We start from the raw sequence: 27,978 nt of genomic DNA, 5'->3' as shown, positions 1-27,978 counted from the left end.
GGTCTTCCTTTCTTTGTAGCGCTTGATGTTTTTTGCAACTGCACTTGGGGACACTTTCAAAGTTTTCCCAATTTTTCGGACTGACTGACCTTCATTTCTTAAAGTAATGATGGCCACTCGTGTTTATTTACTTAGCTGCTTTTTTCTTGCCATAATACAAATTCTAACAGTCTATTCAGTAGGACTATCAGCTGTGTATCCACCAGACTTCTGCACAACACAACTGATGGTCCCAACCCCATTTATAAGGCAAGAAATCCCACTTATTAAACCTGACAGGGCACACCTGTGAAGTGAAAACCATTTCCGGTGACCACCTCTTGAAGCTCATCAAGAGAATGCCAAGAGTGTGCAAAGCAGTCATCAAAGCAAAAGGTGGCTACTTTGAAGAACCTAGAATCTAAGACATATTTTCAGTCATTTCACACCTTTTTGTTAAGTATATAATTCCACATGTGTTAATTCATAGTTTTGATGCCTTCAGTGTGAATGTACAATTTTCATAGTCATGAAAATACAGAAAAATCTTAAAATGAGAAGGTGTGTCCAAACTTTTGGTCTGTACTGTAATTACTGTAGGGACCAATTAGGGGACATTATTTTTGCTGTATTATAATTTACTTTTTAGAATACTGTAGTCCATGGGGGGAGCAAAAAAGGGAGGTTCTGTTACTGTGCAGGGCGGCACTATGTCGCTTTTTTTCTTCATCTGGCATTGTGTATAAGTCGAGTAATAAGTGGGGAATGTGCTCTGGAAGCGATCAGCTATTGATAACTGTGTGTTGTTTTCTGCAGAGACGAGTCCTGGCTGGAAGAAGTGATGGCAGTCTGTGCTAGATGAAGAAGAAAAGCGAAGATGAAGGACTTCCCCTAGAGATGTCACTGGTAAGTGTAACGTACGTGGTAGTGAAACCACTGTGTGTCATGGACCGAGAAGAGCCTGAAAGGGCATGACTAGGCGAACACCTGACTCTTCGCTAGAGCCCCTGCTACTCCAGGACAGACCTCGAACATACGGAATAGGAAGGTTCGGCTGGTACAGACAGGTACGGCAGGTATATAGGAACAGCAGGTGCTGGCAGACATGGCTGGTATACAGGCAGGCACGGCAGGTACTGGCAGGTATGGCTGGTATACAGGCAGGCACGGCAGGTACGGCTGGTAAACAGGCAGGCACTGCAGGTGCTGACAGGTACGGCTGGTAAACAGGAAGGCACAGAAGATGAAGGCAGGTACAGACTGGTATACCATAACAGGGGACCTGAGAACTAGCAAGCATGCAAACAAGTAGAGTGAACAATTTGCTCTGACACCTCCCAACAGGTGGAGGTGACTTACATAATAAGTGTCTTCCAGCCATTGGCTGGGGACACTTTAGGATGGTATGCGCTGTCTCTTTAAGAGAACAGGAGAACGCGCACCCTAAGCGCAGTGCCTGTGGATATGCCAGGCATGTGCAGATCCCGGGAGACCGCAGCAGGAGGAGGCACAGGCCGAGGGTCGGGGCAGTGAGTAAGCCAGCATTCCAGCCAGGGGGAGAGGAGAATGGGGATCATGCAGGTACACCGGTGCTACAGTGAATCAGTGTGTTACCTGTACACTTACACTATATACTATATAAAGAGCTCCTGTGTATAATGTCACTGATAATCCCTGTATTACCTTTACACTGACACTATATACAGAGCTCCTGTGTATAATGTCACCAGTGATCCCTGTATTACTTGTTCACTATACACTATATACAGAGCTCCTGTGTATAATGTCACTGGTGATCACTATATTAGCTGTACACTATACACTATATACAGAGCTTCTGTGTATAATGCCATTGGTGATCTGTGTATTACCTGTACACTTACACTATATAGAGAGCTCAAGTGTATAATGTAACTGGTGGTAATAACACTGTTGTTAGTATTGTGGTTTTTATTAATGAACAGCATTGTAATATTCGGTCACTGTGTTGTAATATGTGGTCCGGTCATGGTGTGGCGGTATTTATCCCTGTATGTGGTATTATTCGGTCATCATGTGATCTGGTCATGGTGTGATGGTGTTTGTCCCTTGTATGTGGTATTATTTGGTCACTTTGTGGTAGTAATATGTGGCCCTGTCATGGTGTGGCTGTATTTCTCCCTTGTGCAATATGTGGTATTATTCAGTCACTATGTGTTGGTTATATGTAGGCCAGTCATGGTGTGGTGGTATTTCTCCCTTATATGTAGTATTATTCAATCACTCTGTGTTCTGGTCATGGTGTGGCGGTATTTCTCCTTTGTACAGTATGTGGTATTATTCTGTCACTATATGGTGGTAATATGTAGTCCAGTCCTGGTGTGGCGGTATTTCTCCCTTGAATGTGGTATTATTGGTCTTGGTATAGTGGATTGTGTTGCGATTGGCGGTCATTTGTTCTCTCTGATATTAATTAGGAGAAGATTCTTTATTTCCATTAGTGATTAAATGCTTGGAACAAGATGCACTTACAGGGGTTATCCGGTGAAAACAAGTAATCACCTCTCCACAGGATAAGTGATAAATTATTGATTGGTGGGGTTCTGACTGCTGGGACCCGCACTGATCGGCAGAATGTGGAGCTTTTACCTCCATTAGACTGGTGTGGCATGTGCGACTTGACTACTGATCCATTCATTCACTCAATGGCTGCGAGTGCTGCGCTTCTTTTCTTCTGGAAACCCCAAAGAGAATGAATGGAGCTGCGGTCAGACATCCCACCTGCCTCTCCATTTTAAAATGGGGATAAAAGTGTCATGTCAGGGATAAAAGTTCCCCATTCTTCCGATCGGTGCAGTTTCCAATGGTCGGACTCAAATGATCAATACATTATCACCTATCCTGTAGATCCCATGGATCGGTGTGTTTTAACCAAAGAAGCCCTTTGACGTAAACTACCATAATTGTACATCCCAGTTATGGTGTGCGCACAGTAGATGTGCAGGAGCCTGCTGTGTTTTACAGTCGATGCTCCACTATAACAGAGACAACCTATTTAGGGATGATAGGGGAGTCAGGGTGTTGTTAGATCTGCTTAGGGGTCTCCACTCCCCCATTCCCTAGATGTTGAGCTTACCCCCTTTTCCCGTCGTCATACGCTGGGTTCTTCCCATACCTAGCATGACATTATATGACTGGGGGCATGACACCTCCAACAGACAATGGTACGAGATGTACCCCTTGAACCCGGCTCTGACCCTCCTGGGTCCTTGGATGCTCCTCAGATGTGGTCTTGGGCCCCTTCTTTTGCGGATCCCAGAAAGGTGACCTACTTGACTGCTCAGGGAGTTCTCCTCAGCCAAATATATTTCCACAAGGCTCACAAGGTCATCTGCATTCTGTGGATCTGACGCGCCCCCTGGGCCTGTGTTGTGTAGCGTTGCGCACGCAGGGAATACCCGGAGCCGGATCTGTCGGGGTTAGTAGTCCTCGTGGCGGTGACCCGGTCCGTGCCCAGGGTGTCAAACTAAGTGGCGGAATTTAGCAGAAGATGTTATAGTGTTCGACTACGCCACCCGTTGAATGCGGTTATGAAGCCGCCGCTGCAGGGCAGACCGCTGAGGCCGGTGGTACAGTTGTGCAGCGTGGGTAGTATAACCCCCAACGGGAGGGGTATGGCCTCAGGGCAGCAGACGTGGATGATGGGGATAGCAGAATTGCACGCAGGCACCAGGAACCACTCAGAGACGGTGCGGTGTAGTTCAGGGTCTTTACTGGTGGCAAAGGTAGACCCTCCCGGGAGTACTGGCTAGCGATCGGGGCCTGGTCAGTCCGTGAGCAGATAGGATCTCCCCCGGCCAGGCGGAGTTGTAGGCCTCCCCAACTAATTGTACTCTTCCTGGCTACCTTGCTAGAAGCGGGTAAAAGTAGCCCACGTCCCTGAGTGTACCGTGTGGTGCTCACCCGTATGGCCGGTGACTCGGGGCCTTCTGGTAGCCTCCGCTCCACGACGGCGGTGCTGGTCCCTTGCGTGTGACCGTGCCTTCGGGTTTCTTGGCCAGAGGACCTGAAATCCCCTGCCGGACGGTTTCTGCTGCTGGGTATGGAACAGTCCCCACAGCCTCGGACTCCGTGTCCGGTGAGATCTCTTCAGTCAGGACGAGCTCTACAGCTTCCAGTCCTGGACCCCTTTTATCACTGCTCCCACAGAGCTCCTGATCTTGCTCTCCCTGCATCTGCTCCACTCCCGACCAGACTGTGTCTCTGTCTGGGACTCCTCTTCTTCTCTTCTTTTTTTTTTTTAACCCCACCTCAGCCCCAGTTTATATAGGGGAAGTTCTTCCCCTCCCAGGACTGGGCAGGAGGTGTGGCATGCTTAGGGTTCCTGACCAGGAGACCTCCCACCTGCTCACAGACGTAATATTGCTATTACTGTGGTAACCAGAACCCTGGGGTGCCACATTCCCCCCTAGTAAAATTTAGTACTCCGGGACTAAACATATTTTTGAAAACATAACAGGGTATAAACAGGAACAATACAATAAGGAAAAACACGTTAGGGTGGTCACGGAGTGTCCGCAACCGGGTGCAATTTTTGAAGCAAAAAGGGTGTCCATTTCACCAAAGAACGGGGAGCCGTAACCAGGTAGGGGTCTGTCCTGCCCCGAGTCTTTAACAGTCTATAGTCCGTTCCTGGGTTACGCTCCAAACATATATACAACAGGGTTCCGGTTAATCCACAAAAGACACCTATAAAATAACTGGAAAAACATAATTATTTACAAGCAACAGTAAACAGGTAAATACCAATAAGACAGTCTGAACACTTTAGATCCTCCAACGTACGGGCAACTGGCCTCTATTGGCCCTAGTAGACCTACGGAGCTTACTGACCGGTCCTGAGCTACAGGGTGTAGGAGCTGTCAAAGGTAAGCTGGGCAGCTGTCTACGGACTCTTTGGCTCACTAGGGGCATGGCAGGCTCACTATAAGCAGAGGGTCGATTCTCCTGGTCTGCTTGTGTGGGGTCTTCTGCCTCCTGGACCGGCTGCTCTTCCAGCTCTACCTGTTTTTCCGTAGGCACTTGGGATGCTGGCTGGAGGAAGGTGAGGACGGGTACCACAACAGCGCCATTTACCTGTGTCCAAGACCGAGGGAAGTCTCCGAGTACAGTACTGACCATCTCTTCCCTTTCCTCTGCGGGTCGAGGGTTTTCTTGATCTTCTTCAGGGTTTCGTAGCTGCTCGGGACACTTCTTCAGGTGATCTCGGGAGACAATGGCTGTGGTTTCTCCTCCATCCTTACTGATTGTGCAGATTTTTGGGTTTTCATGGCTTGATGGCAGTACGGTGTACGGGTCCTTCTCCCACTGGTCGTCCAACTTGTGGAGCCGTCTTTTCCTCTTCAAGACCTGCTCTCCAGGTACCAGGGGAACAGCGGGAGCACACTGGTTGTAAGTCTTCTCCTGTCTTTCTCTTGCTTGACGGAGACTTCGCTCAACGCTCTCCTGTACTTTCCGGTACTGCTGCTGCCTCTCTGTGTCCCAGTCTGCTTCTGGTGAAGTGTCCTCGGGTGTCAGGACTCCCATATCCAGATCAACAGGCAGCTTACCAGGTCTTGCTCTCATTAGGTAAGCCGGAGTACAGTTGGTAGAACCTACAGGGATGTGGTTGTATAGGTCCACCAGATCAGGCAGTTTCTCAGGCCACAGACTGCGTTCTTCCAGGGGCAATGTTTTCAGAAGGTCTATCACCACCTGGTTCATCTTCTCGCAAAGTCCATTGGTTTGCGGATGATAGGGTGTTGTTCTTATCTTCCGGCAGCCATACAGAGTGCAGAACTCCTGGAAGACTTCCGCTTCAAAGGCAGGTCCTTGGTCCGTCAGCACCTGCTCTGGGTATCCGTGTGGACGACAGAAGTGCTGCTGGAAGGCTCTAGCTGCTGTTTGAGTCGTTAAGTCCTTGACGGGGACTACAACCAAGAACCGGGAGTAGTGATCCACGATGGTTAACGCATAGACGTAGCCACTTCTGCTGGGGGTCAATTTTACATGGTCCAAGGCTACCAGTTCCAACGGCTGCCTGGTGACGATGGACTGCAGGGGAGTCTTCTGGCTGGCACGGTCCTTCCTTCTTAGGTTGCATGGGCCACAGTCTCTGCACCACCTCTCGATGGTCCCTCTCATGCCTACCCAGTGGAACCGCCCGCGCAGCAGGAACTCCAGCTTCTTCCATCCGAAGTGCCCAGCTCCGTCGTGGTATGCCTCCAGTACCATAGCCGCGTCTCTTCTTGGCACCACTACTTGCCAGATCAGTTCATGCGTCCGGGAGTTAACCATTCTGCGGCACAACTTCCCCTTGTAAAGAAACAGTCGACTCTTCTCAGCCCACAGTTGCTTGGTCTCCTCCGGAGCGTCTGGGTCAAGGCGGGCATCTGGCCGAGTCAGCATCTCCTTCACTAGTCGGACGGCGGGGTCACTGTCTTGTGTTTCCGCCCAGTTGTAATGAGGTAAGGGGTTGAACGTAGCGGATTGCTTACCCCTTACACGGTGGGAATACTGGGTAGTCCCATGACGGTGAAACGAGGGGAGTTCAACTTCTTCCAGTTCCTCTGGATCTTCCCCTACGTCCGGTAGGTTTGGCATTCTGGACAAGGCATCCGCGTTGGTATTGGAGCGTCCTGCCCGGTATTTGATCGTGAACTCATAGTTGGACAGGCGGGCCATCCATCTCTGCTCCAGGGCACCGAGTCTTGCAGTGTCCAGGTGTGTCAACGGGTTGTTATCCGTGTACACGGTGAACCGCGAAGAGGCGAGGTAGTGCTTAAAACGTTCGGTGACTGCCCACACTACCGCCAGGAACACTAGCTTGAATGAGCTGTAATTCTCAGGGTTTCTTTCGGTGGATCGCAGTTTTCGGCTGGCGTAAGCAATTACCCGTTCTCTCCCCTGCTGGATCTGGGACAGTACGGCTCCTAGCCCGATGTTACTTGCGTCGGTGTAGAGGATAAAGGGCTGGCTGTAATCAGGGTACGCCAGGATTTCATCCCCCGTGAGGGCCATCTTCAGCTGGCGGAAGGACTCTTCTTCCAGCTTCTCCCATCTGAAGGGCGGCTTCTGGTTCTTGACCTTCCTGGACTGGCCTATCAGGAGGTCCTGCATAGGAGCTGCCTTTTTGGTGAAACCGGGAATGAATATTCGGTAGTAGCCTACCAACCCGAGGAACTGCCGCACTTCCTTTACGCTGGAGGGTCTTGGCCATTCCTTAATCGCGGTGATCTTATCAGGGTCAGGAGCCACTCCGTCAGCACTCACCACGTGTCCCAGGTACTGCACTTTTGGTTTTAGCAGGTGACACTTCGACGGTTTCACCTTCAGACCGTAGTTTGCCAGGGCTTCGAACACTTCCGCCAGGTGTTTCAGGTGGTCCTCGTAGGTTTTGGAATAAACTATAACATCGTCCAGGTACAGCAGGACCGTCTCAAAGTTCCGGTGTCCCAGACAGCATTCCATCAATCGTTGGAAGGTTCCTGGTGCGTTGCAGAGTCCGAACGGCATGCAGGTAAACTCGCTAAGTCCCATCGGGGTAGTGAATGCGGTCTTCTCCCGGTCCGCCTCTGCGACAGGAACCTGCCAGTACCCGCTAGTGAGATCCAAAGTGGAGAAGAAGTTAGCAGATTTTAAAGCAGCCAAAGACTCCTCTATCCTTGGTAAGGGGTACGCATCTTTGTGTGTGATACGGTTGATTTTCCGGTAATCTACACACATTCTCATGGTGTTGTCTTTTTTTTTAACCAAGACTAGTGGAGCTGCCCAGGGGCTACAGCTATCCCTGATTACCCCAGCCTCCTTCATGTCTCTAAGCATCCCCTTGGCATGTTGGTAGTGTGCAGGGGGTACGGGCCGATACCTCTCTTTTATGGGAGGATGGTCTCCCGTGGGGATGTGATGTTCCACTCCCTTTACTCGCCCGAAGTCCAGCGGGTGTTTACTGAACACTCTCTCGTATTCCTGGATCACCCGGTAGACTCCCTGCTTTTGGTGAGCAGGTGTGGAGTCAGTACCCAAATGCAGTTGCTGACACCAGTCCTCCATTTGTTGCTTAGAGCCGTTACCTTCCTCTGGATGAGATGGAGGCAAGGGTTCCACGGACTGTACAGAATTTTGGTTGATGGTATACAATTTGGCTAGCGTAGCATACCGGGGCAGGTACACTTCCCTCTTCCCGATATTTATTATGCGAACGGGCACCCTCCCATGGCGTACATCAACTACCCCCCGTGCCGTCAAAATGGTGGGCCTACTATCTGAGTAGACTGGTTCTACCATTGCCTGGTAATCTCTACCTCTCAGACCAATAGCTGCCCGGCACCAAATCATCATTTCACTTTTCGGGGGCATGGCAATAGGGAAAGGGTCACACATTCTCACGCTACCAATCTCACCACCGGAGAGTTCCACCTGTTGCCGTCGCATCAGTGCCCGGATCTCTTTTTGGAGCACTCGCTGCTGGCCGGAGCTGGCGTTCTTGGCAACCTGCTGTAAAATGAGAATCACCTCTGCAAGACAATTTTCAATCACATTAGTTCCTAGAGTTATCTTTGGGTGACTCTCGCGCTTGTCAATGTCTACAATGATCAGTCCCTGTGCTGCCAGTTCGACTTTACCGATTTTAATGGTCATCTCTTTAAATCCGATCTGTGGCACGGGCTGACCATTGCTGGCGATGATACTCAAGTCGTCGTCTGGGTAGCGGGTTATATCCGAGTCATTCCAGTACTGCTTGAAGAGCACGTACGGGATGGTGGTGACCTGTGACCTGGTGTCAAGTAGGGCACTCATAGGAATGCCATCCAGTACTACAGGCAAGACTGGACGTCCTCCCACGTATTTGTCACGCCAGTTCGATGGGCCTGGTGATCTTATTCCTAGGGGTTGGCCCTCTACCCCAGGTTGTGCCAGTACCTTGCCATATGTCCGGGTTGATTGCAGCGGCGGCAGATGGGTTGTCCGTCCTCGTTGTATCGGTCGCTGGGTCTTCCTCTGGCCGGTGGGGTCCTCCTTGGTCGGCGCCACGGGATATCCTCTGGTCCGGATGCCAGCTGGATCTTCCCTGGAGTAGAAACCTGTAAAGACTGCACAGTTCGGGTTAGCGCGGCAACGCTTCTAGTTAGCTCTTGTACCTGACGGTGCAGGTCTGTAGCCGGGTCATTGTTTAAAGCCTGCGCATCAGCTCCCACAGGCCCTGCCGACAAGGGCGCCATCTCCTGGTGGTAAATGGTAGCAGGGCGTTTGTGGGTCACAGCGCCACCTGGTGCCGGTTCTCGGAGCACCCGGATGGCTCTGTCCTTGAACTGTGCAAAGTCCAGATGAGGGTCCTGTAAGGCCATTGCTCGCAACTGGGTTCGGTGGGCATTGCAATGTAGACCCTCTATATATTGTTCAGTCAACAACTTGTCTTCGTTTCCCACGCCGTCAGGGTCGGCCTGCTTAATGGCTCTCAGGGCCTCTTGTAGGTTTAGTGCATAGTCCCTTATATTCTCATGTGCTCGCTGCTTGCACCCGTAGAATCTAAGCTTGATCTCGGCTGAGGTACGGGTATCAAAGGTGTCCTTCAGCCGGGCTAGTATCTCTGCGACAGTCCTCCTCCTCCCAAGTGGCCAGGACTTTACCTCCCTTTGGGCTGCCCCTGTTAATTGAGCCACCAGGATGCTCACTTTTTGCTCTTCTGTGAGGGGGTTCACCTGGAAGAGGCTATCCAGCCTTTCTCTGAAGTCATTTAGGGTATGGGACTCCCCTGAGTACTGGGGTAGCCAGGCTGCCCCCGGGATGTAGGGCATGGTGAAAGGCATGACCGCAGCAGCGGTGGTGCTGGCGGTGGCTGTAGCAGTGAAGCTCTCCTCCGTATCCGACATCCTCCTCCCCCCTAGTGGACCGTGGCCTACCTTGCGATGATCCTCTTCCGTAGGCCGCGGCTCCGCAGTGGATCGTCAGGGTTGAGGACCTTCCGTCGCGCTCCTGTGACGTCGGCGTCTGCTGGGCTCCTTCCAGGACCTTACGCAACGTCCGGACGTGAGGCGGGGCTTCAGTTCTCGCGCGCTTTCGGAGTCCACGCCCCTCTTCTTCTCGCGCGGCGTCCTCGAGATGGCGTCCAATGGCGGGAAAACTCCACGGATGGCGGGAAGAAGGCAAAAGATGGCGTCGGATGGCGGGAAAACTCCACGGTTGGCGGGAAGAAGGCAAAAGATGGCGTCGGATGGCGGGAATCTTCACCACAGGTAAGTTTAACAGTCTTTTTCAGGCACGCAGTACCCGGTGGTTGCGGGCACGAGATCCTACCGACTACGCCAAAGTTGACGCGCCCCCTGGGCCTGTGTTGTGTAGCGTTGCGCACGCGGGGAATACCCGGAGCCGGATCTGTCGGGGTTAGTAGTCCTCGTGGCGGTGACCCGGTCCGTGCCCAGGGTGTCAAACTAAGTGGCGGAATTTAGCAGAAGATGTTATAGTGTTCGACTACACCACCCGTTGAATGCGGTTATGAAGCCGCCGCTGCAGGGCAGACCGCTGAGGCCGGTGGTACAGTTGTGCAGCGTGGGTAGTATAACCCCCAACGGGAGGGGTATGGCCTCAGGGCAGCAGACGTGGATGATGGGGATAGCAGAATTGCACGCAGGCACCAGGAACCACTCAGAGACGGTGCGGTGTAGTTCAGGGTCTTTACTGGTGGCAAAGGTAGACCCTCCCGGGAGTACTGGCTAGCGATCGGGGCCTGGTCAGTCCGTGAGCAGATAGGATCTCCCCCGGCCAGGCGGAGTTGTAGGCCTCCCCAACTAATTGTACTCTTCCTGGCTACCTTGCTAGAAGCGGGTAAAAGTAGCCCACGTCCCTGAGTGTACCGTGTGATGCTCACCCGTATGGCCGGTGACTCGGGGCCTTCTGGTAGCCTCCGCTCCACGACGGCGGTGCTGGTCCCTTGCGTGTGACCGTGCCTTCGGGTTTCTTGGCCAGAGGACCTGAAATCCCCTGCCGGACGGTTTCTGCTGCTGGGTATGGAACAGTCCCCACAGCCTCGGACTCCATGTCCGGTGAGATCTCTTCAGTCAGGACGAGCTCTACAGCTTCCAGTCCTGGACCCCTTTTATCACTGCTCCCACAGAGCTCCTGATCTTGCTCTCCCTGCATCTGCTCCACTCCCGACCAGACTGTGTCTCTGTCTGGGACTCCTCTTCTTCTCTTCTTTTTTTTTTTTAACCCCACCTCAGACCCAGTTTATATAGGGGAAGTTCTTCCCCTCCCAGGACTGGGCAGGAGGTGTGGCATGCTTAGGGTTCCTGACCAGGAGACCTCCCACCTGCTCACAGACGTAATATTGCTATTACTGTGGTAACCAGAACCCTGGGGTGCCACAGATCTCCTTGGGCAATCCAGGTATGCTGAGATTTAGGTAGGGAGTGGATACATCATGCTACCACCACTCTTTCCACCATCTGTGCCAGAGAGCAGGTCTCAGGCTGCAGCAATTTTTGTACCAAGTCCAACATTTGAGACAAACATTTGGGACCTGGGAGACTTGTCCCTTTGGTAGCACCAGAGGTATGCCCATTGTGCCCTGACTGCCAAGGTGATGCTCAAACAAGCTATAATCTCCACCGTCAGCTTGCCATACTCCTTGGCATCCTGCACAACAAGATCATAGTACGCTTTCTGCTGTACCCCAGTAAGGCACGGAGCGAGGATCTCTGCCTTTTGTCAGGGGGCAGTTTCTCTTTGTTTGCCACCCTCTCAAAGACAGTCAGGAAAGCCTTCTTCCACAATGTTTTCTTCCACAGTGTTACACTCGCGCCCGGACTGACTGGCGTGAGCGTGATTAGTGATCCCACTGGACCATGAACCGATGAGTGCCTGGAGGGGCGTAACTAAGTATTAACCCGGTCCGACCAAGGTCGCATGGCGGCTCAGTCGACTCCGTGAACCAGGGAGGAATCGAGCTGAGGGACCAGGTGCTACTCCAGGTCAGACCCCGGTCACAGCTGTTGACCCACACCGGGGAATGCGGGAACAGGCAGGTTAGACTGGCATATTGACAGGTGGGTACTGGCAGGCACGGCTGGCATGCAGACAGGTGGGCACAGGCAGGCACGGCTGACATGTAGACAGGCGGGTACTGGCAGGTAGGAACGTAGGCAGGATAGGGACCAGTAGAGACTGGGATACAAGAACGGAGCCGCAGGTGCGGTAGACAAGCAGAGCAGAGCAAAACCCGCAGGTTCGGTAGACAAGCAGGGCAATGCAAAACTGCAAGTGCGGTAGACAAGCGGAGCAGAGCAAAACCCGCAGGTGCGGTGAACAAGCAGAGCAGAGCAAAGCCGCAGGTGCGGTAACCAAGCAGTGCAGAGCAAAACTCGCAGATGCGGTGAACAAGCAGAGCAGAGCAAAACCGCAGATGCGGTGAACAAGCAAAGCAGAGCAAAACCCGCAGATGTGGTGAACAAGCAGAGCAGAGCAAAATCGCAGGTGCGGTGAACAAGCAGAGCAGAGCAAAACCGCAGGTGCGGTGAACAAGCAGAGCAAAGCAAAACCCGCAGATGCGGTAGATAGGACAGGGCTCTGTTCACATGGAACAGACTGGAAAACACAAGAAGATAGCTGGAACACAGGAGTTAGATACAGAGGCAGGGAAACAGAACGAGCAGAACCAGATACACACAAGGTACTTGCAATGAAGTAGCGAGTGGACACAAAACTCACAAACAGATGTACAGAGACAACGAGTTGGAGTTAGGTGCAGGTTCAGATACTGCAGGAAAAGGGGAAGGTACAGACATAGAGACAAACAGGTAACGAACTAGGACACTGTTCAGACAAGATCTGAACCAGGAACAAGATACAGGAATGAGCCTGGGAACTCAGCCCCCAGAGTGGCGGAAACTGACTAGAAGTCACAGGTACAGGTAACAGGCCTGGGTATACAGCCCCCAGGGTGGCAGAAACAGACTAGATACAGGACAGGACCTGGCAACTCAGTTGTAAGAAACACACAGATGGAAAGTGTTGCTCTGGCCCCTCCTACTGGGTGGAGGGGGTTTAAGTATCCAGTGACTCACAGCAATTGGCTGGGGACGCATTAGGACTGCGCACACTGTAGCTTTAAGAATCAAGAAGTAACAGCGCCGCCACCCTAAGCCAGCAGACAAGAAACACACAAACAGCAGGTACTGAAGCAAACTGTGCAGCCTGGCCTGATAGGTAAGATTGCGGTCTTGCATGGTGAGAGGTGGTAAGCCATGCAAGCACGCCGCCAGGGATGTTACAGTACCCCCCCCCCCCTTTACGCCCCCTCTTCTTCAAGCCAGCAAGGATTTTCTGCAGAGAATTTGGAGGCCGATCCTTCTCTTCAAGAAAATTACCTCTTCTGTCCACTAGAGGGAGCGAAACTAGTCTCACCATCTTGGTGACTAGGATGCTTCCTCCCATCGAGCCATCCTCAGCAACAGATGAAGTGAGTGAAGTACCAGGGACAGGACACAGGAAAGTCTCTCTCCATTTGTTAATATCGGGTAGCACCCCAAAGAATTCACGGGACAACTGGAGATCCTCCACCGGGTAGGAGGGGTGCAGAGACTCGGGAGTAACCACCGCCTTGATGTACACTTTGCCAAGCTTACTGGATGAAGTGGGCGAAGTACCAGGTTCAGGGTGCAGAAAAGTCTCTTTCCATTTGTTATCAGGTAGTACCCCGGAGGATTCAGGAGGCAACTGGAGGTCATCCACTGGGTAGGAGGGGTGCAGAGACTCGGGAGTAACATCCGCTTTGATGTACACTTTGCCAAGCTTACTGGATGAAATGGGCAAAGTACCAGGTACAGGGTGCAGAAAAGTCTCTCTCCATTTGTTATCAGGTAGTACCCCAAAGGATTCAGGAGGCAACTGTAGGTCCTCCACCGGGTTGGAGGGGTGCAGAGACTCGGGGGTAACCACCGCCTTGATGTACACTTTGCCAAGCTTACTGGATGAAGTGGGCGAAGTACCAGGTTCAGGGTGCAGAAAAGTCTCTTTCCATTTGTTATCAGGTAGTACCCCGGAGGATTCAGGAGGCAACTGGAGGTCATCCACTGGGTAGGAGGGGTGCAGAGACTCGGGAGTAACATCCGCTTTGATGTACACTTTGCCAAGCTTACTGGATGAAGTGGGCCAAGTACCAGGTACAGGGTGCAGAAAAGTCTCTTTCCATTTGTTATGAGAAAGCACCCCAGAGGATTCAGGAGGCAACTGGAGGTCCTCCGCCTGGTTGGAGGGGTGCAGAGACTTGAAGGTAGCCACTGCCTTGATGGACTTATTACCAGATTTGTTAGAGATGGAGAATCCTTGCTTAGGGACCAACTTCAGTCTGGTTTCTGAGATGACACGTCTGCGAGGCGGGGCGGTGCCTAAAGCCAGATCATTGGTAGAATCATCGAGACCGTGTAGGAACAATGCCTCCGCTTCCCTTCCTTCGGAGACTTCAGCACACAGCGAGTCAGCGACTAGCAGATCTGGTGAAGATGAAGAAGAAACTGCTGACTGTCCTGAAGATATGGGGACTGGACACCCCTTGCACCTCAGCAGTCCCCAGGAAACACCATGCAGGATCTCCAGACCTGAGCGGGCACTAGATCTCTCGGCTCTGGATGACCTGAGGGTAAACCAGACAGCACCTGGAATGTGAACTTCTTCGTGTGTAATGCTTCAATCTGGAGCTTAATTTGTACAGACATATTTTGACTGTTTCTGAGAAGGGCTCGTCCTTCCACTGACAATGCCCAAACCGGCTTCTGGAGTTGTCGGACGGGAATCAAACACCGACTCTTCAAGGCTTTAAGCCCGAAACTTCCGGTTAATCCGAGGCCTTCACTTGCCACGGAGACAGTCACGGTCATCTGTGGAGAGGAAACACTAATGCCAAGGGCAGCCTCTCCCACAGGCCTAATGTCTTGGGATTCTCCAACCTTCGCTGGACAAAGACCGTCAGGGGGTCCCAAACAACCGCAGCGGGACCGCAATCCGATTTTGTGACTGAGTTCTGGCCTCTGCTTTGCCTGACGAACATAGTCATCCTTCATGGATTCTGTGCGGAAATCTGCCTCTACAGGCTGGGGAACAGAAGGTCTTTGGGAGGACAGAACCTGGCGTGACGGTTTACCTCTACGCCTTACACGTCTGGACTGCCTCTTGAGGTTGGGAAGGGAAGTATTCTGTAGAGCATTGTCATCCTGTGTTGATTCTGTGTGGGCAACAGTCTCTTCAGCTGGAGAACTGGTAGGCTACCTACACACATTACCCATCAGGGCTGCTCCAGGTTACTGGGAAGGGAAGCTTTAGCAGAAGCCTCAGGGTTAGGGTCGTCGAAGACCATTAGAAAGGCCACCAGGAAGGCCTGCAGGTCAGAGACGATAGGATCCCATGCTTCCCATAGGGGGGTGATCCAATTCAAGGCATCACCCGTTAAGTAGGACATCATGAATGCTACTTTCACCCGATCAGTGGGAAAATAGTGAGCATAGAATTTGAAATGCAGCATACATTGCTCCACAAACGCACGGCTTTGTTTTGGATCCCCATAGTAACGTGGTGGATCCGCAGGAACGAGTGCTGATAGCTCCATTTGGGCTGGTGCGTAAATCGCCTGGACCTCAGCTTGAGAAAAAATTTTTCCTTGGTGCACGTATTCGCCAGACAAGAATTCAAATGTCTCCGAGAGCGAAGGGCCGTGGGGCTCAACGGGGACCATGGCCTGAGCAAACTGTTACGCTCGCGCCCGGACTGACTGGCGTGAGCGTGATTAGAGATCCCACTGGACCATGAACCGAGGAGTGCCTGGAGGGGCGTAACTAAGTATCAACCCGGTCCGACCAAGGTCGCACGGCGGCTCAGTCGACTCCGTGAACCAGGGAGGAACCGAGCAGAGGGACCAGGTGCTACTCCAGGTCAGACCCCGGTCACAGCTGTTGACCCACACCGGGAAATGCAGGAACAGGCAGGTTAGACTGGCATATTGACAGGTGGGTACTGGCAGGCACGGCTGGTATGCAGACAGGTGGATATTGACAGGCACAGCTGGTATGCAGACAGGTGGATATTGACAGGCACAGCTGGTATGCAGACAGATGGGCACTGGCAGGCACGGCTGTCATGCAGACAGGTGGGCACAGGCAGGCACGGCTGACATGCAGACAGGCGGGTACTGGCAGGTAGGAACGTAGGCAGGATAGGGACCAGTACAGACTGGGATACAGGAACGGAGCTGCAGATGCGGTAGACAAGCAGAGCAGAGCAAACCCCGCAGGTGCGGTAGACAAGCAGAGCAAAGCAAAACCCGCAAGTGCGGTAGACAAGCGGAGCAGAGCAAAACCCGCAGGTGCGGTAAACAAGCAGAGCAAAGCAAAACCCGCAGATACGGTGAACAAGCAAAGCAGAGCAAAACCCGCAGATGCGGTGAACAAGCAAAGCAGAGCAAAACCCGCAGATGCAGTGAACAAGCAGAGCAGAGCAAAACCGCAGGTGCGGTGAACAAGCAGAGCAAAGCAAAACCCGCAGATGCGGTGAACAAGCAGAGCAGAGCAAAACCGCAGGTGCGGTAAACAAGCAGAGCAAAGCAAAACCCGCAGATGCGGTGAACAAGCAGAGCTGAGCAAAACCGCAGATGCGGTGAACAAGTAGAGCAGAGCAAAATCGCAGGTGCGGTGAACAAGCAGAGCAAAACCGCAGGTGCGGTGAACAAGCAGAGCAAAGCAAAACCCACAGATGCGGTAGACAGGACAGGGCTCTGTTCACATGGAACAGATTGGAAAACACAAGAAGATAGCTGGAACACAGGAGTTAGATACAGAGGCAGGGAAACAGAACGAGCAGAACCAGATACACACAAGGTACTTGCAATGAAGTAGCGAGTGGACACAAATCTCACAAACAGAAGTACAGAGACAACGAGTTGGAGTTAGGTGCAGGTTCAGATACTGCAGGAAAAGGGGAAGGTACAGACATAGAGACAAACAGGTAACGAACTAGGACACTGTTCAGACAGGATCTGAACCAGGAACAAGATACAGGAACGAGCCTGGGAACTCAGCCCCCAGGGTGGCATAAACTGACTAGAAGTCACAGGTACAGGTAACAGGCCTGGTTATACAGCCACCAGGGTGGCAGAAACAGACTAGATACAGGACAGGACCTGGCAAATCAGTTGCAAGAAACACACAGATGTAAAGTGTTGCTCAGGCCCCTCCTACTGGGTGGACTCACGGCAATAGGCTGAGGACGCATTAGGACTGCGCACACTGTAGCTTTAAGAATCAAGAAGTAACAGTGCCGCCACCCTAAGCCAGCAGACAAGAGACACACAAACAGCCGGTACTGGAGCAAAGTGTGCAGCCTGGCCTGATAGGTAAGATTGCGGTCTTGCATGGTGAGAGGTGGTAAGCCATGCAAGCACGCCGCCAGGGATGTTACACACAGTCATTTTCTGCAAGGCCTCCCGTACTGTTTGCCTCACACCATTACCTTCACTGCTGCTACGGTATGTGCTTCTACTGCTGCTGCATCAGGATCAATTGCTTAACAAGCTCCTCCAAACTTTCAGACTGTGTTGCAATGCTGTAGCAGCCTTTACCCAAGACATTCAATCTTTACACTGTAATCACCTGCGCTCTTTGGGGTTCGGTGCCCGCATTCTCCAAGAATTGTATGGATTCATGCTCTCAGGTAAGCACATGAGCAACGGATTCTTGTGTCAAAGCCGTGTGAGGTTTATTAAACTCCATAAACTTGCACAGCTGTTTAAATGAAAACAGCCTTTTCTTGGAACATATGTAATAACAAAAATCAGAGTCTTTTTCCAATTAAGGCAAAGCAATAACGGTGTCTCACCCAGATAGCAATTCAGGTACTAATTCAGGCTGAGTGGGCTCACATTCACTGGTGATTCAGACGCAGCTGAGCTAGTCCCAGTTTGGTCACACAAAATGGCTATTGTCCATAGCAACCAGTGATACTTGAAGTTTGGTAAGCACGACATGTGCAGTCTCCTCTCAGAGAGATTCTGGCTTGCCTCTCTGCAGCTCCAACACAACACAACCCACTCTGCTCAGCCTCCCCAGCTGACTGACTAAAAATGAATACAGGGTCTTGCTGTAGACATAGCTAACCAGGTGCACGTAATGCGGACTTTCAGTGTTTGGTTTTAACATAGTCCTAACTGGCTTTCCTACACTACTTAAATGTTTGGTACATATAAAAGATGTCATGAAGTTGTCATAAAAACGGATACACATTACATAGTGCATGGAAGATAGATAATATGAATGGTTTGTTAGTACCCTAAATGATTCTTTTAGTAGCTTGTAGTATTCTAACTTACTTTAGACATCCAGTTTCAATGTGTTTATAACTTCATAGTGAATAATAAAAAAAGAATAAATGTGACAAAAACAAAGCTGGGCATGAAAAAAAAAAAGAATTTGTATCTTTAATTAGTTCATGACAAATGAATATTGATTCTGCCATCAGTAATAAAAAAAAATACATTACTGTTCTTTTCCGACCAGAAGGCTTGTATACCTAACAGCATAGAAAGTGATAATTGTCACCAAATGATACCTTGTTGGTAAATTCTTACAAATGTACTCAATGAAAGGACTGTTCAGTGTAGGTTAAGTTTAAAGGCGGTTGGTTTATAAAAGGCATATGTAGGCATATTACGCATGTCGCTAGCTTTTTAAACTTTAAGTCCTCTCCCCATGAGACAAGCAAACACTGTCATGACCATCTTTGGCTTCACTTCCACCAAGTCTTCAGGCAAAGCATAAACTCTTGCACCAATCTTCCTTGCCATTGATATAGCATATCTGCATTGAAAAAAAACCAATAACCTGTTAAATCCAGTGGCAATGGCAGCATATGGCCTTTAAAACAGTTTTATGACTGTTATCTTCTAAATGTGCCTCTGCTATCTGAGTTGACTATAAAACAATTTCCCCTTACGCAATTATCATTATAGTGATGAAAGGGAAAATATTGCATCTTTACAGCTTCCTATCTGTCTTTACAAATTCCTTGGTCTACAAGACATTTACTGAAAATTTAAAGATGTTTCTGGGAGCTGCAAGAAAAATTTATTACAATGAGCACCCTAGTTCACACATTATGGGAAATTTTCACTGAGGATTTGATCACAAATCTGCAGCAAATCTTCAGACGGAATCCTGCTTGCAGATTTTGCTGTGGATTTGGCTGCAGATTTTACTCTACTGCAGTATTAAGCATTAAATAGGGTGAAATCTGCAATGAAAATTTTGCACAAGAAATATTTAAAATCCACACAATGCTTTCATTTTTTTTGCACTACATGTGAATGGGATTTTGAAAAACTTTTATTATTTTTATTGTACAGGAAATTGCTGTGGATTTGCAGTGCAAAATCTCCATTGCAAATCTGTGACAAATCAATGACATGAATCACCAAGTCTAAGTGAGACCAATATGCAGATTTTCCATAATCTGATCCATTTGCTGCTGAAAACATCCACAATTTAAATTGACCAGCGATGTGGAGTGAGTTTATTCTGCAGAATGTCATCATTTATTGTTGTTCAGCAGCTACATTCTTTTCACTGTGGAAACATATAAGTCTCACGTGGATATACGCTATATAATATGAAAAGCTAGACCGTCTCGATGGGCCGAAAATGATTGGAACAATTATATGAGTAGTGAAACATCCAGTTCCTACTTACTTAGCATTATTGAGTTTCTCGTCATCCTGTAGGTCTTCTGTTTTCAGAATGTCATAGTTAATGGATCCTGGCTGAATAGCATCAATTAAATCCAATACTGGCATACTGCTGCTGATTTTACCATCCTGTTTAAATATAGAAAATACATATTATTAATACAGTTAGCAACATGTTGGGTGACTTTCCCACAAGTGTATTTTGTTATCAATATTACATATATATATTTGATGTGTAATACATAGACAATAGTAATTTATGGGGCCAGTCCTATGTATAATGTATATATGTATTAAAAACATTATGCAATAACTTCATCTGCTATCAGATGGAAGACGACCATTAAAATTGTGAAAAGATTGTTTAAAATACAAATTTATCAATGTGCCTACTGAATGCCATGAGTATGACATCAGAATTGCATGTCTTTTACAAAAGGAACCGTGGGTGTTTTTTTGTTTCTTCCTAGAAGACAGGCCAATAGTCTTATGGATTGATAAAATATACACTTTTATTAACCAAAATGCTCCTCTGTAAGCAGAATTTATACTGATATGGAACAGAATACGTCTGTAATCACATTACCTATGGGAGAATTCAAGCTGATGGATAAGATCTGAGCTACTTTTTAGGTCAATCCTTATTCTGAATATGAGATTTAAGCTACAAAAGCATAAAACAGTAAATATAGTGTGAAGACATGCTGCAGGACATCTTCTAGGGTACTCCCACGCTAAGACGGGAAGTACTTCCTGCCACTATTCAGTTAAAGGAGTTTTCCTTTACTCCGATGTGGATGACCTATCCACTGGATAGCGTATCAATATCGGATTGGTGGCGGCTATCACCCAGCTTCCACACTGATCAGGTGCTTGGAGCTCCGGCAGCAGTCTGATGTAAACAATGTGATGGCGTACCCGGCAGTACCTGGCAGCGACCACTAAACAGCATGATGGAAGAGTTTAATCTTACCTCACCAGAGCTCCCACCCCACCAGTGAGATTTTGGTGGGGGTGCCAGGTGTCGCCTCATTACACTCACACACTGAACTGATATTGATAACCTATTTCTTGGATAGGTTATCAGTATTGAATTAGTGGAAAACCCTTGCATAGGACTTATAATATGATACCTTAATATTTCAGACATGGTGGTTTTTGGAAAGGCAGTGCATGTTGAGTAATTCTCCTCTTTGCAAATGCAAGCATGTTAGTCACGACACACTGGGCATGATCCCAGCACGTTGTAGCACTGGGATCGGTCCAGGACTAATCCGTTACCCGCACGCAGGGAGGATTTACTATTGTTTTTGAACACATAAGTAACATTTAGCTATAACTCATGGACAGATTTGAACTGGCCAACAGGAGAACAGGAGAATCCTCGGGTGGGCCCCTTTAAAGGCCACCAACAGTATTAGGAGGCTGATAAAGCGTTCCTAAAGGCTCCTAAGAGTAAATCCTGCTGTCAAGTTCCCTTTAACTGTTTAAAATTCAAATGGATTTTTCTATGCTACATTTTATGTCCATTGTGGCCTCCAATGTTCAGTATGTAAGTTTTACCTTGAAGCCAGAGATGGTTGTTGACTTTCCAGCCTGTTGGAGTGTTTCATTCACCCAGCTAATAATTGTGTCATCGTTAACTTTCTGTCCTCCTCCAATGTCCTCCAGGATATTCAGTGTATATCTGCAAGATAAGTAGGCTTAGATGATAATAATCGAACCATAATATATAGGATTAAAGATAGGACTTATCAACAATGAAATCCACAGTGGTCAAAATGTCATCTACTTTGCTGGTGCTGTAAAACTCTGGATTTTCCACATGCAAATCTACTGTTTGGACATACCGTAATATTTAGATAAAGATGTTATTTTCCATAGACATGATTATTAACACAGAACTTGTTACAAAATGGTCTATTTTGCTGGTTCCCTATCAGTCAGTGTGCCCGTTCCTATCTGATGAAATATATTTTAATCACTGCCTGATTTCTCCCCTCAATCCTAATCTTAAAGTCACCCTCCACCCCAGACATTAAATGTGACTATACATTTCTAATGCATAGTTATTATACATCTGTCAGACTAGGACCCGGTTTTCTTCTCCAAAATGACTATCGTTGAGTCATCGAGTCCTTCAGCGCCTTTTCTCTGGTGTGAAAAAAACTGATGATGACGGTGCTATATTCATACAGTTACAGACAGTGGCAGCATAACAGAGGCCATTAGTTATGGCGGCTATACATCAGAGATGTATGTAAAAAAGACAAATGTTATTACCCACAGCGACATGTAAAGCAGTGAATCACTATGCACAAAACTACAGAAGGCCAAACCAATCAGCAATGTGCAAGACACAGAAAGAATAAAATCAGGATACTTTATAAGTATACGAAAAATACAGTCAAAAATTATTATATAAAAACAGCAAAACTAATACACAGCAACAAAAACAACAGCAACAAATGGTTGGGGAACCAGATATGCTGCAAAGTGAATTAGCGCAATGGGCAGGCGCATCAATACATCAATGGGCAATAAAGGAACTAACCATAAAATGCAAGTGCAGTAGCTAGCAAAATGTTCATAGGAATGAAGAGAAACCAAGGTCTGCCTATAGAGTAGGTGTAAATTAGCAAGGCATAAAAAAGCCTATAAAAGTGAGCAGGTCATTAGAGCAACAAGAGCTTTGTCCATTGCAACATATCTGGTTCACCTACCAGTGGTTGTTTTTGTCTTTGTGGGCATGTATTAGTTTTGTGTTTGCATTTTATCATTTCTACCAAGTGTAAGTACAGTGGCATGTAAAAGTTTGGGCACCCCTGGTCAAAATTACTGTTATTGTGGATAGTTAAGCAAGTTGAAAATGAAATGATCTCTAAAAGGCCTAAAGTTAAAGATGACACATTTTATTTGTATTTTAGGCAAAAAAAAATATATATAGTCATTTTTTTAAATTTTACAAAATTACAAAAAGGAAAATGGGCCGATGCAAAAGTTTTGGCAGTCTTGGAGATTTATGTACTCGGATAACTTTGACCAAGGTTTCAGACCTTAATTAGCCTGTTAGGGTTATGGCTTGTTCACTATCATCGTTAAGAAAGGCCAGGTGATCCAATTTTCCCAGCTTTATAATAACCAAGCCTCCTCTAACCTTGTGTCAAAAACTGCAGCCATGGGTTCTTCTAAGCAGCTGCCTAGCACTCTGAAAATGAAAATGGTGGAGGACCACAAAGCAGGAGGAGGCTATAAGAAGATAGCAAAGCATTTTCAAGTTGCCCTTTCCTCAGTTCAAAATGTAATTAAGAAATGGCAGTTAACAGGAACAGTGGAGGGCAAGATAAGGTCTGGAAGACCAAGCAAAATTTCAATGAGAGGTGCTTGTAGGATTGCTAGAGAGGCAAATCAGAACCCCTGCTTGACTGCAAAAGACCTTCATAACGATTTAGCAGACTCTGGAGTTGTGGTACATTGTTCGATTGTTCAGAGACATCTGCACCATGGAAGAGACATCAGAAGAAAACCTCTCCTGCATCCTCGCCACAAAATTCAGTGTCAGAAGCATGCAAAGAACATCTAAACAAGCCTGATGCATTTTGGAAACAAGTCCTGTGGACCGATTAGGTTAAAATATAACTTTTTGGCCACAAAGATCAAAGGTATGTGTGAAGAAAAACGGTAACAGTAATTTTGACAAAGGGTGCCTAAACTTTTACATGCCATTGTACACCTTGTGCTGTCATTGCGAATTTGCCAAGAGTTTTTAACAATATTGTCCCACAAAGGAACACAAAAAAATAATTATTATACCTTCTCATTAACTGCCAGAGCAAAGCAAGTGTGAGTTTTCGATTTCCCTCATGCAAGTCCTGTCCAGCAATGCCAACGAGAGAAAATTTTGCCTTGTTCTTCCCTAGGTCCACTGCGTAGTTACAGTTTTCAAGCTATAAAAATATGAAAAAATGACAATTATTATGGTGATGATGAAACTTTGACCAAACTTTATGGTAAAAACTGAAAAACTGATGAAACGCTAATTGAATACTCTGATGAAACTCGGACCATTTTTTGCGTACTAGAAAAATCACTGACATGTGTGTGAATGAGCCCTTAGTGAGACACAGTGTCACGGTTCCAGCCCTCATTGTGTTTGGGATGCAGTTACTGACAGCTCAGACGTCCAATCTTGTACAGGGGCGTGCTGGAGCTGTCAGTACAGTGATTGACAGCTCGACCATCCAATCTGGTACAGGGGCGTGCAATAGCTGTCAGTGTGGTGACTGATAGCTCGGCTGTCCAACCTGAGACTGTGAGGCACTGGCTATCTTCAGGTGTTCATTATTCCAGTTGAATGCCTGGCTACTTAACTGAGCTGTTTCCCCCAGATCTCTGCCAGACGTACATTCAGCTTGTGTGTGGTTTGCTCTCGGTGCCATGAATTCTGTTTATTAATCTTGTTGCCTGACCTTGGACCTTGTTCTGACCATCCGTCTGTTTAACCCCTTCTGCTCTGATCTGCTTTCCTCCTGGTATTCTGGAACGTTACCTGACTACGCCTTTGCCTCTTCCCTGTGTTTATGACATACCCTCCGGGCTTTGACTTCAGACTCCTTGACTATCCCGTCTCACGGCCTAGCCGTGAAAAGTGACTCAGCGTCACACAAAGGTGGTGACGCTTTCACTGCCATCATCAGTACTCCAAATTAGTACATTCTATATCAGTACAGCAAAAAGCAGACAAATAGACTGGGGAAGTCACCTGATAAAGTAAATCGCAGAGTTTCATAATCTTCATTGCTGGACAAAATTATTAAAAAAAAAGTAAATTGTCTCTTCAGAGAGGAAGAGGACTAGAACTCTAGTGCCACCTTCAGGTGGCACTAGAGTGTCTCTTTCCACAAGGAGAAATGATACCCAGCCAAACTAGAACTCACACTTTGCTCTGACGAGGGGCAGCACCCTGAAACTCAGTGTCTGCAAATTGAGTTTCTAGTTCAAGCTTATATCCTAAGTCATGTGATAAGGCTCATTAAATGGTCACTATTGACTTTTAGGATTGCTACTTCCTGTAGGTGGCACTAGAGATTTGGTCCTCTTCCTCTCTGAAGAGACAATTTGCATATTTCCCAGAGGAGCATTGCGGCTTTAAAAGTCTCCTCACCTTGATATGATTTAACATTTCTCTCTCCACAAGGAGAAATGTTACCCCTTAGATTAAAAAAAAAAGTAAAGTTTAGTTACTCATTAATACTTTGTACCCTATTTGTAGTAAACTTTATTCATCCAGGAATACAAGCAGTGTAACAGGCATGTATATTACGTAAGGGAAGATACCTTTTTCATTTTTTCTCCCAGCTTAGGGTAGGGTGGTTTATTTACTCTGTTCCAATCCACGGGTACCTTTATCTTCTCATACAGCTGGAATATGATCAGGGCATCTGAAAGGTCACTGGGAAAATGCCAATTAACATTCAGTTTAATTGATGAAGTAAGAACAAAGATCAAAATACCTCCGCCAACATCTTAGTAATTACTTAGTAATTTAGGGATTCTTCTAGTCATTAAAAATAATGTGCAGTAAAATTAGTCCATTACTAATGTGTTGTCTGTTGAAATGCCATTGTAAAGCCCATGATTCATATTAGATTATTGCTGGAAAAAATGCCAATTTTGGCAGGACTGGGTAATAGTTACATTTAGATAGGGCTTCCCAGCTCTGACTGGTAAGCTGCCTCAGCTCTGCCCATAAAAACAAATGCATGCTCGGCTGAGCTGAGCACGCATGGCATGTCTATAGCAAGGTTGCAAATGATAGCTGAAGAAAGAGGCAATGTCCTTAAGAGGGCATAGGAATTGTGGGAACTGTAGTTCTTCACGTCTGTTTTCTCACCCACCGCAACCTCTGGCATAAACAAGGCAAGGGCGTTATACTGCTATACTACTTCTGATCTATGGCGGTGTCATCTAGTGATAATTTTTAGACACATTATACATTTTTCCATTTTTTAGAAACCCCCCAAAAAAACTTTTTAAAATGTTTCCGTCGGTACATTCACCCAGATGTTGCCTGTGCTGCACGGTGCCATTATGTCCTCTACAGATCTTACCTGTACAAATGATTAACTCGCGGATTAACTCCCAGTGAGTTCATCCAGTTCCTGAACGTTCTCTCTTCTCTCGTTTCACCTGCATGAATAATTCAATTTCTTTTATGAGAGAAAATAATTAACATAAGGTCTCATTGTTATTCCCACTTTTAATGTGGCAGGTATGTCTGCCCCTACTGCCCTTATTTTACAATTGCTTAAAATGGCATATCAGCTGGTGAGTGCTGTAGTGGTCAATGAACTTATGCCTTGCTGTATAAGGTTCCTTACTGTGTCACTTTCAAATACTGTATATATTGTGTGCAAGATAATCTTTTGCATCGTCTTAGACACGTTTCAAGTGTATGGCCCTAATTCATCAAGGCTGGAGTTCTGTACTCCAGTCTTGATGAGGTGTGTACTGGAGTAAGCTATGCATACACCTCTTAATGAATTTGCCGCGTCTTTCAGCTGCACTGTGCCACCATAAAAAATGTATTTGTGACTGGAGTTCATCTCTGTCCTGATATTTGACACTTTTTCACGAAAATTTGGATTAACTTGATAGCTGTACTTGGCTATGCCCCCCTACCATCCACGCTCCGCTCGCTTGCTGGTGCTGACAGAGACTATCATAATAATGGCCCACAACCCACAAATCTATTCAGCAGCAGATGTATGTTATTCAAGACGCAAGATTAAGTGCCACCGAAATCACTGACACTCGGATGTAATTTACAGACGTATTTCTATAGTCCGTCAAAGCATGCATTTTCCGTGGATTTTACCTTAAATGGAAACTATCACCAGGTTTTTGCTACTCCATCTGAGAACCGCGTTATGTAGGTGCTGAGACCCTAATTCCAGAGATGTGTCACTTACTGGGCTGCTTGCTATCATTTTGATAAAATCACTGTTTTCTCTGCTGCAGATCTACCAGTTCTCTGAATGCTGAGCTCTGTATAATCCATCCACACCACTGATTGGCAGATTTCTGTGTATACTATGCATAAGCAGAAACCTGCCAATCAGTAGTGAGAGTTATACAGAGCTCATGAATATGGAAGACTACATGGTAGCTGGTTTACTAGTCCTCTAGTGATTATCTCCTGTTGATAAAACAGTGATTTTATCAAAACTACATCAAGCATCCCAGTAAGTAACACATCACTGGAATCAGGGTCTCTGTCTCTACAACTGGCTGCTCTTAGATTAGGTAGCAAAATCCTGGTAACAAATTCTGTTTAAGAACAAAGTTGCTGACCCCAATAGTTTTTCTTGCATTTTTCTCTTTGATTTACAATTTTTTCTTAATTTATTTATGGGAAGAGATGTGTCACTTTACTTATAAAACTATTTGGTTTGGAGTAGTGTCGCTCCCCAATGGCACCATTATTGCTGATCAGACACATTGCTCTTGCACTAGTCAGTGTATAAAGTATCACTTCAAAAGGATTCTCCTACGATTAAATGTATCATCACTCAAAGCTAATCTCACAAATATGTGAATTTACCCATTGTTATTGCCGTTACAATCAGAATCAGAAGAACAGCAGGGGCACCATGACAAGTATCTAACAACAATATCTAGACACATGAGCATTTTTTTTAATTAATGCAAATGAGAAGTGTCATGTTTTACATGATCTATCAGAGAAATGTAATGTTTTGTGCGACAATCCCTTCAAACGTTCAGTACTTTTTTTAAAAAAATGCTGCACTACCTTGTCAATATCTCAACTACCTCAACTTTTAGGCTGTGTGCCCACTATGCGTTTTTTAAGCGTTTCTGCAGCGGCAATTCCGCCGCAAAAACGCTTAAAAAACGCTTGGTAGAAGGTCTGCAATGTTCCCCAATGATAATCTGCATATGCTGTGCACATGCCGCGGAAATTTCCGCTGCGGATTATCATTGCAGAAAAATACGCAGCATGTCCATTAATTTTGCGAACACGCAGCTTAATTGCCGCCATTGACTTGCATTGAATCGCTTAATATCCGCATGACTATATGTGCACATGCGGATATTAAGCGATTCACTGTGCGGATGGTATCCGGGTCTGGAGAAGAGGAGACTCTCCTCCAGACCCGGGTACCATAGTACCTGTAAAAAAAAAAGAATTTAAAATTAAAATAAACATTATACTCACCTTCTGATGTCCCCCGGTCTCC

The 27,978-nt window shown here is 47.3% G+C and overlaps 2 protein-coding genes across 2 annotated transcripts in view; one reads left to right on the top strand and one right to left on the bottom strand.

Annotated features, from left to right (window-relative positions):
- The first annotated feature begins 753 nt into the window (after nt 1–753).
- Nucleotides 754–27,978, top strand: part of LRRC63 (leucine rich repeat containing 63) — a 118,218-nt gene continuing 90,993 nt past the window's right edge. Inside the window, exon 1 of the mRNA XM_073670283.1 lies at nt 754–885. The gene's annotated coding sequence lies outside the window, so the exon portion shown is untranslated. The remainder of the gene's footprint in view (nt 886–27,978) is intronic.
- Nucleotides 18,424–27,978, bottom strand: part of LCP1 (lymphocyte cytosolic protein 1) — a 50,667-nt gene continuing 41,112 nt past the window's right edge. The window contains exons 11-16 of the mRNA XM_073663840.1: nt 25,828–25,906; nt 25,055–25,169; nt 23,531–23,664; nt 21,281–21,404; nt 19,722–19,846; nt 18,424–18,833 (exon numbers count right to left, since the gene is read on the bottom strand). Coding sequence (XP_073519941.1) covers nt 18,704–18,833; nt 19,722–19,846; nt 21,281–21,404; nt 23,531–23,664; nt 25,055–25,169; nt 25,828–25,906 — 707 coding nt within the window. The 3' untranslated portion in view covers nt 18,424–18,703. The remainder of the gene's footprint in view (nt 18,834–19,721; nt 19,847–21,280; nt 21,405–23,530; nt 23,665–25,054; nt 25,170–25,827; nt 25,907–27,978) is intronic.

This window comes from Phyllobates terribilis, unplaced genomic scaffold (assembly GCF_046119375.1).
Source record: "Phyllobates terribilis strain yellow unplaced genomic scaffold, ASM4611937v1 Scaffold_2__4_contigs__length_985480577, whole genome shotgun sequence".
Classification (NCBI taxonomy): Eukaryota; Metazoa; Chordata; class Amphibia; order Anura; family Dendrobatidae; genus Phyllobates; species Phyllobates terribilis.
This window is presented reverse-complemented; position numbering and strand designations above follow the sequence as displayed.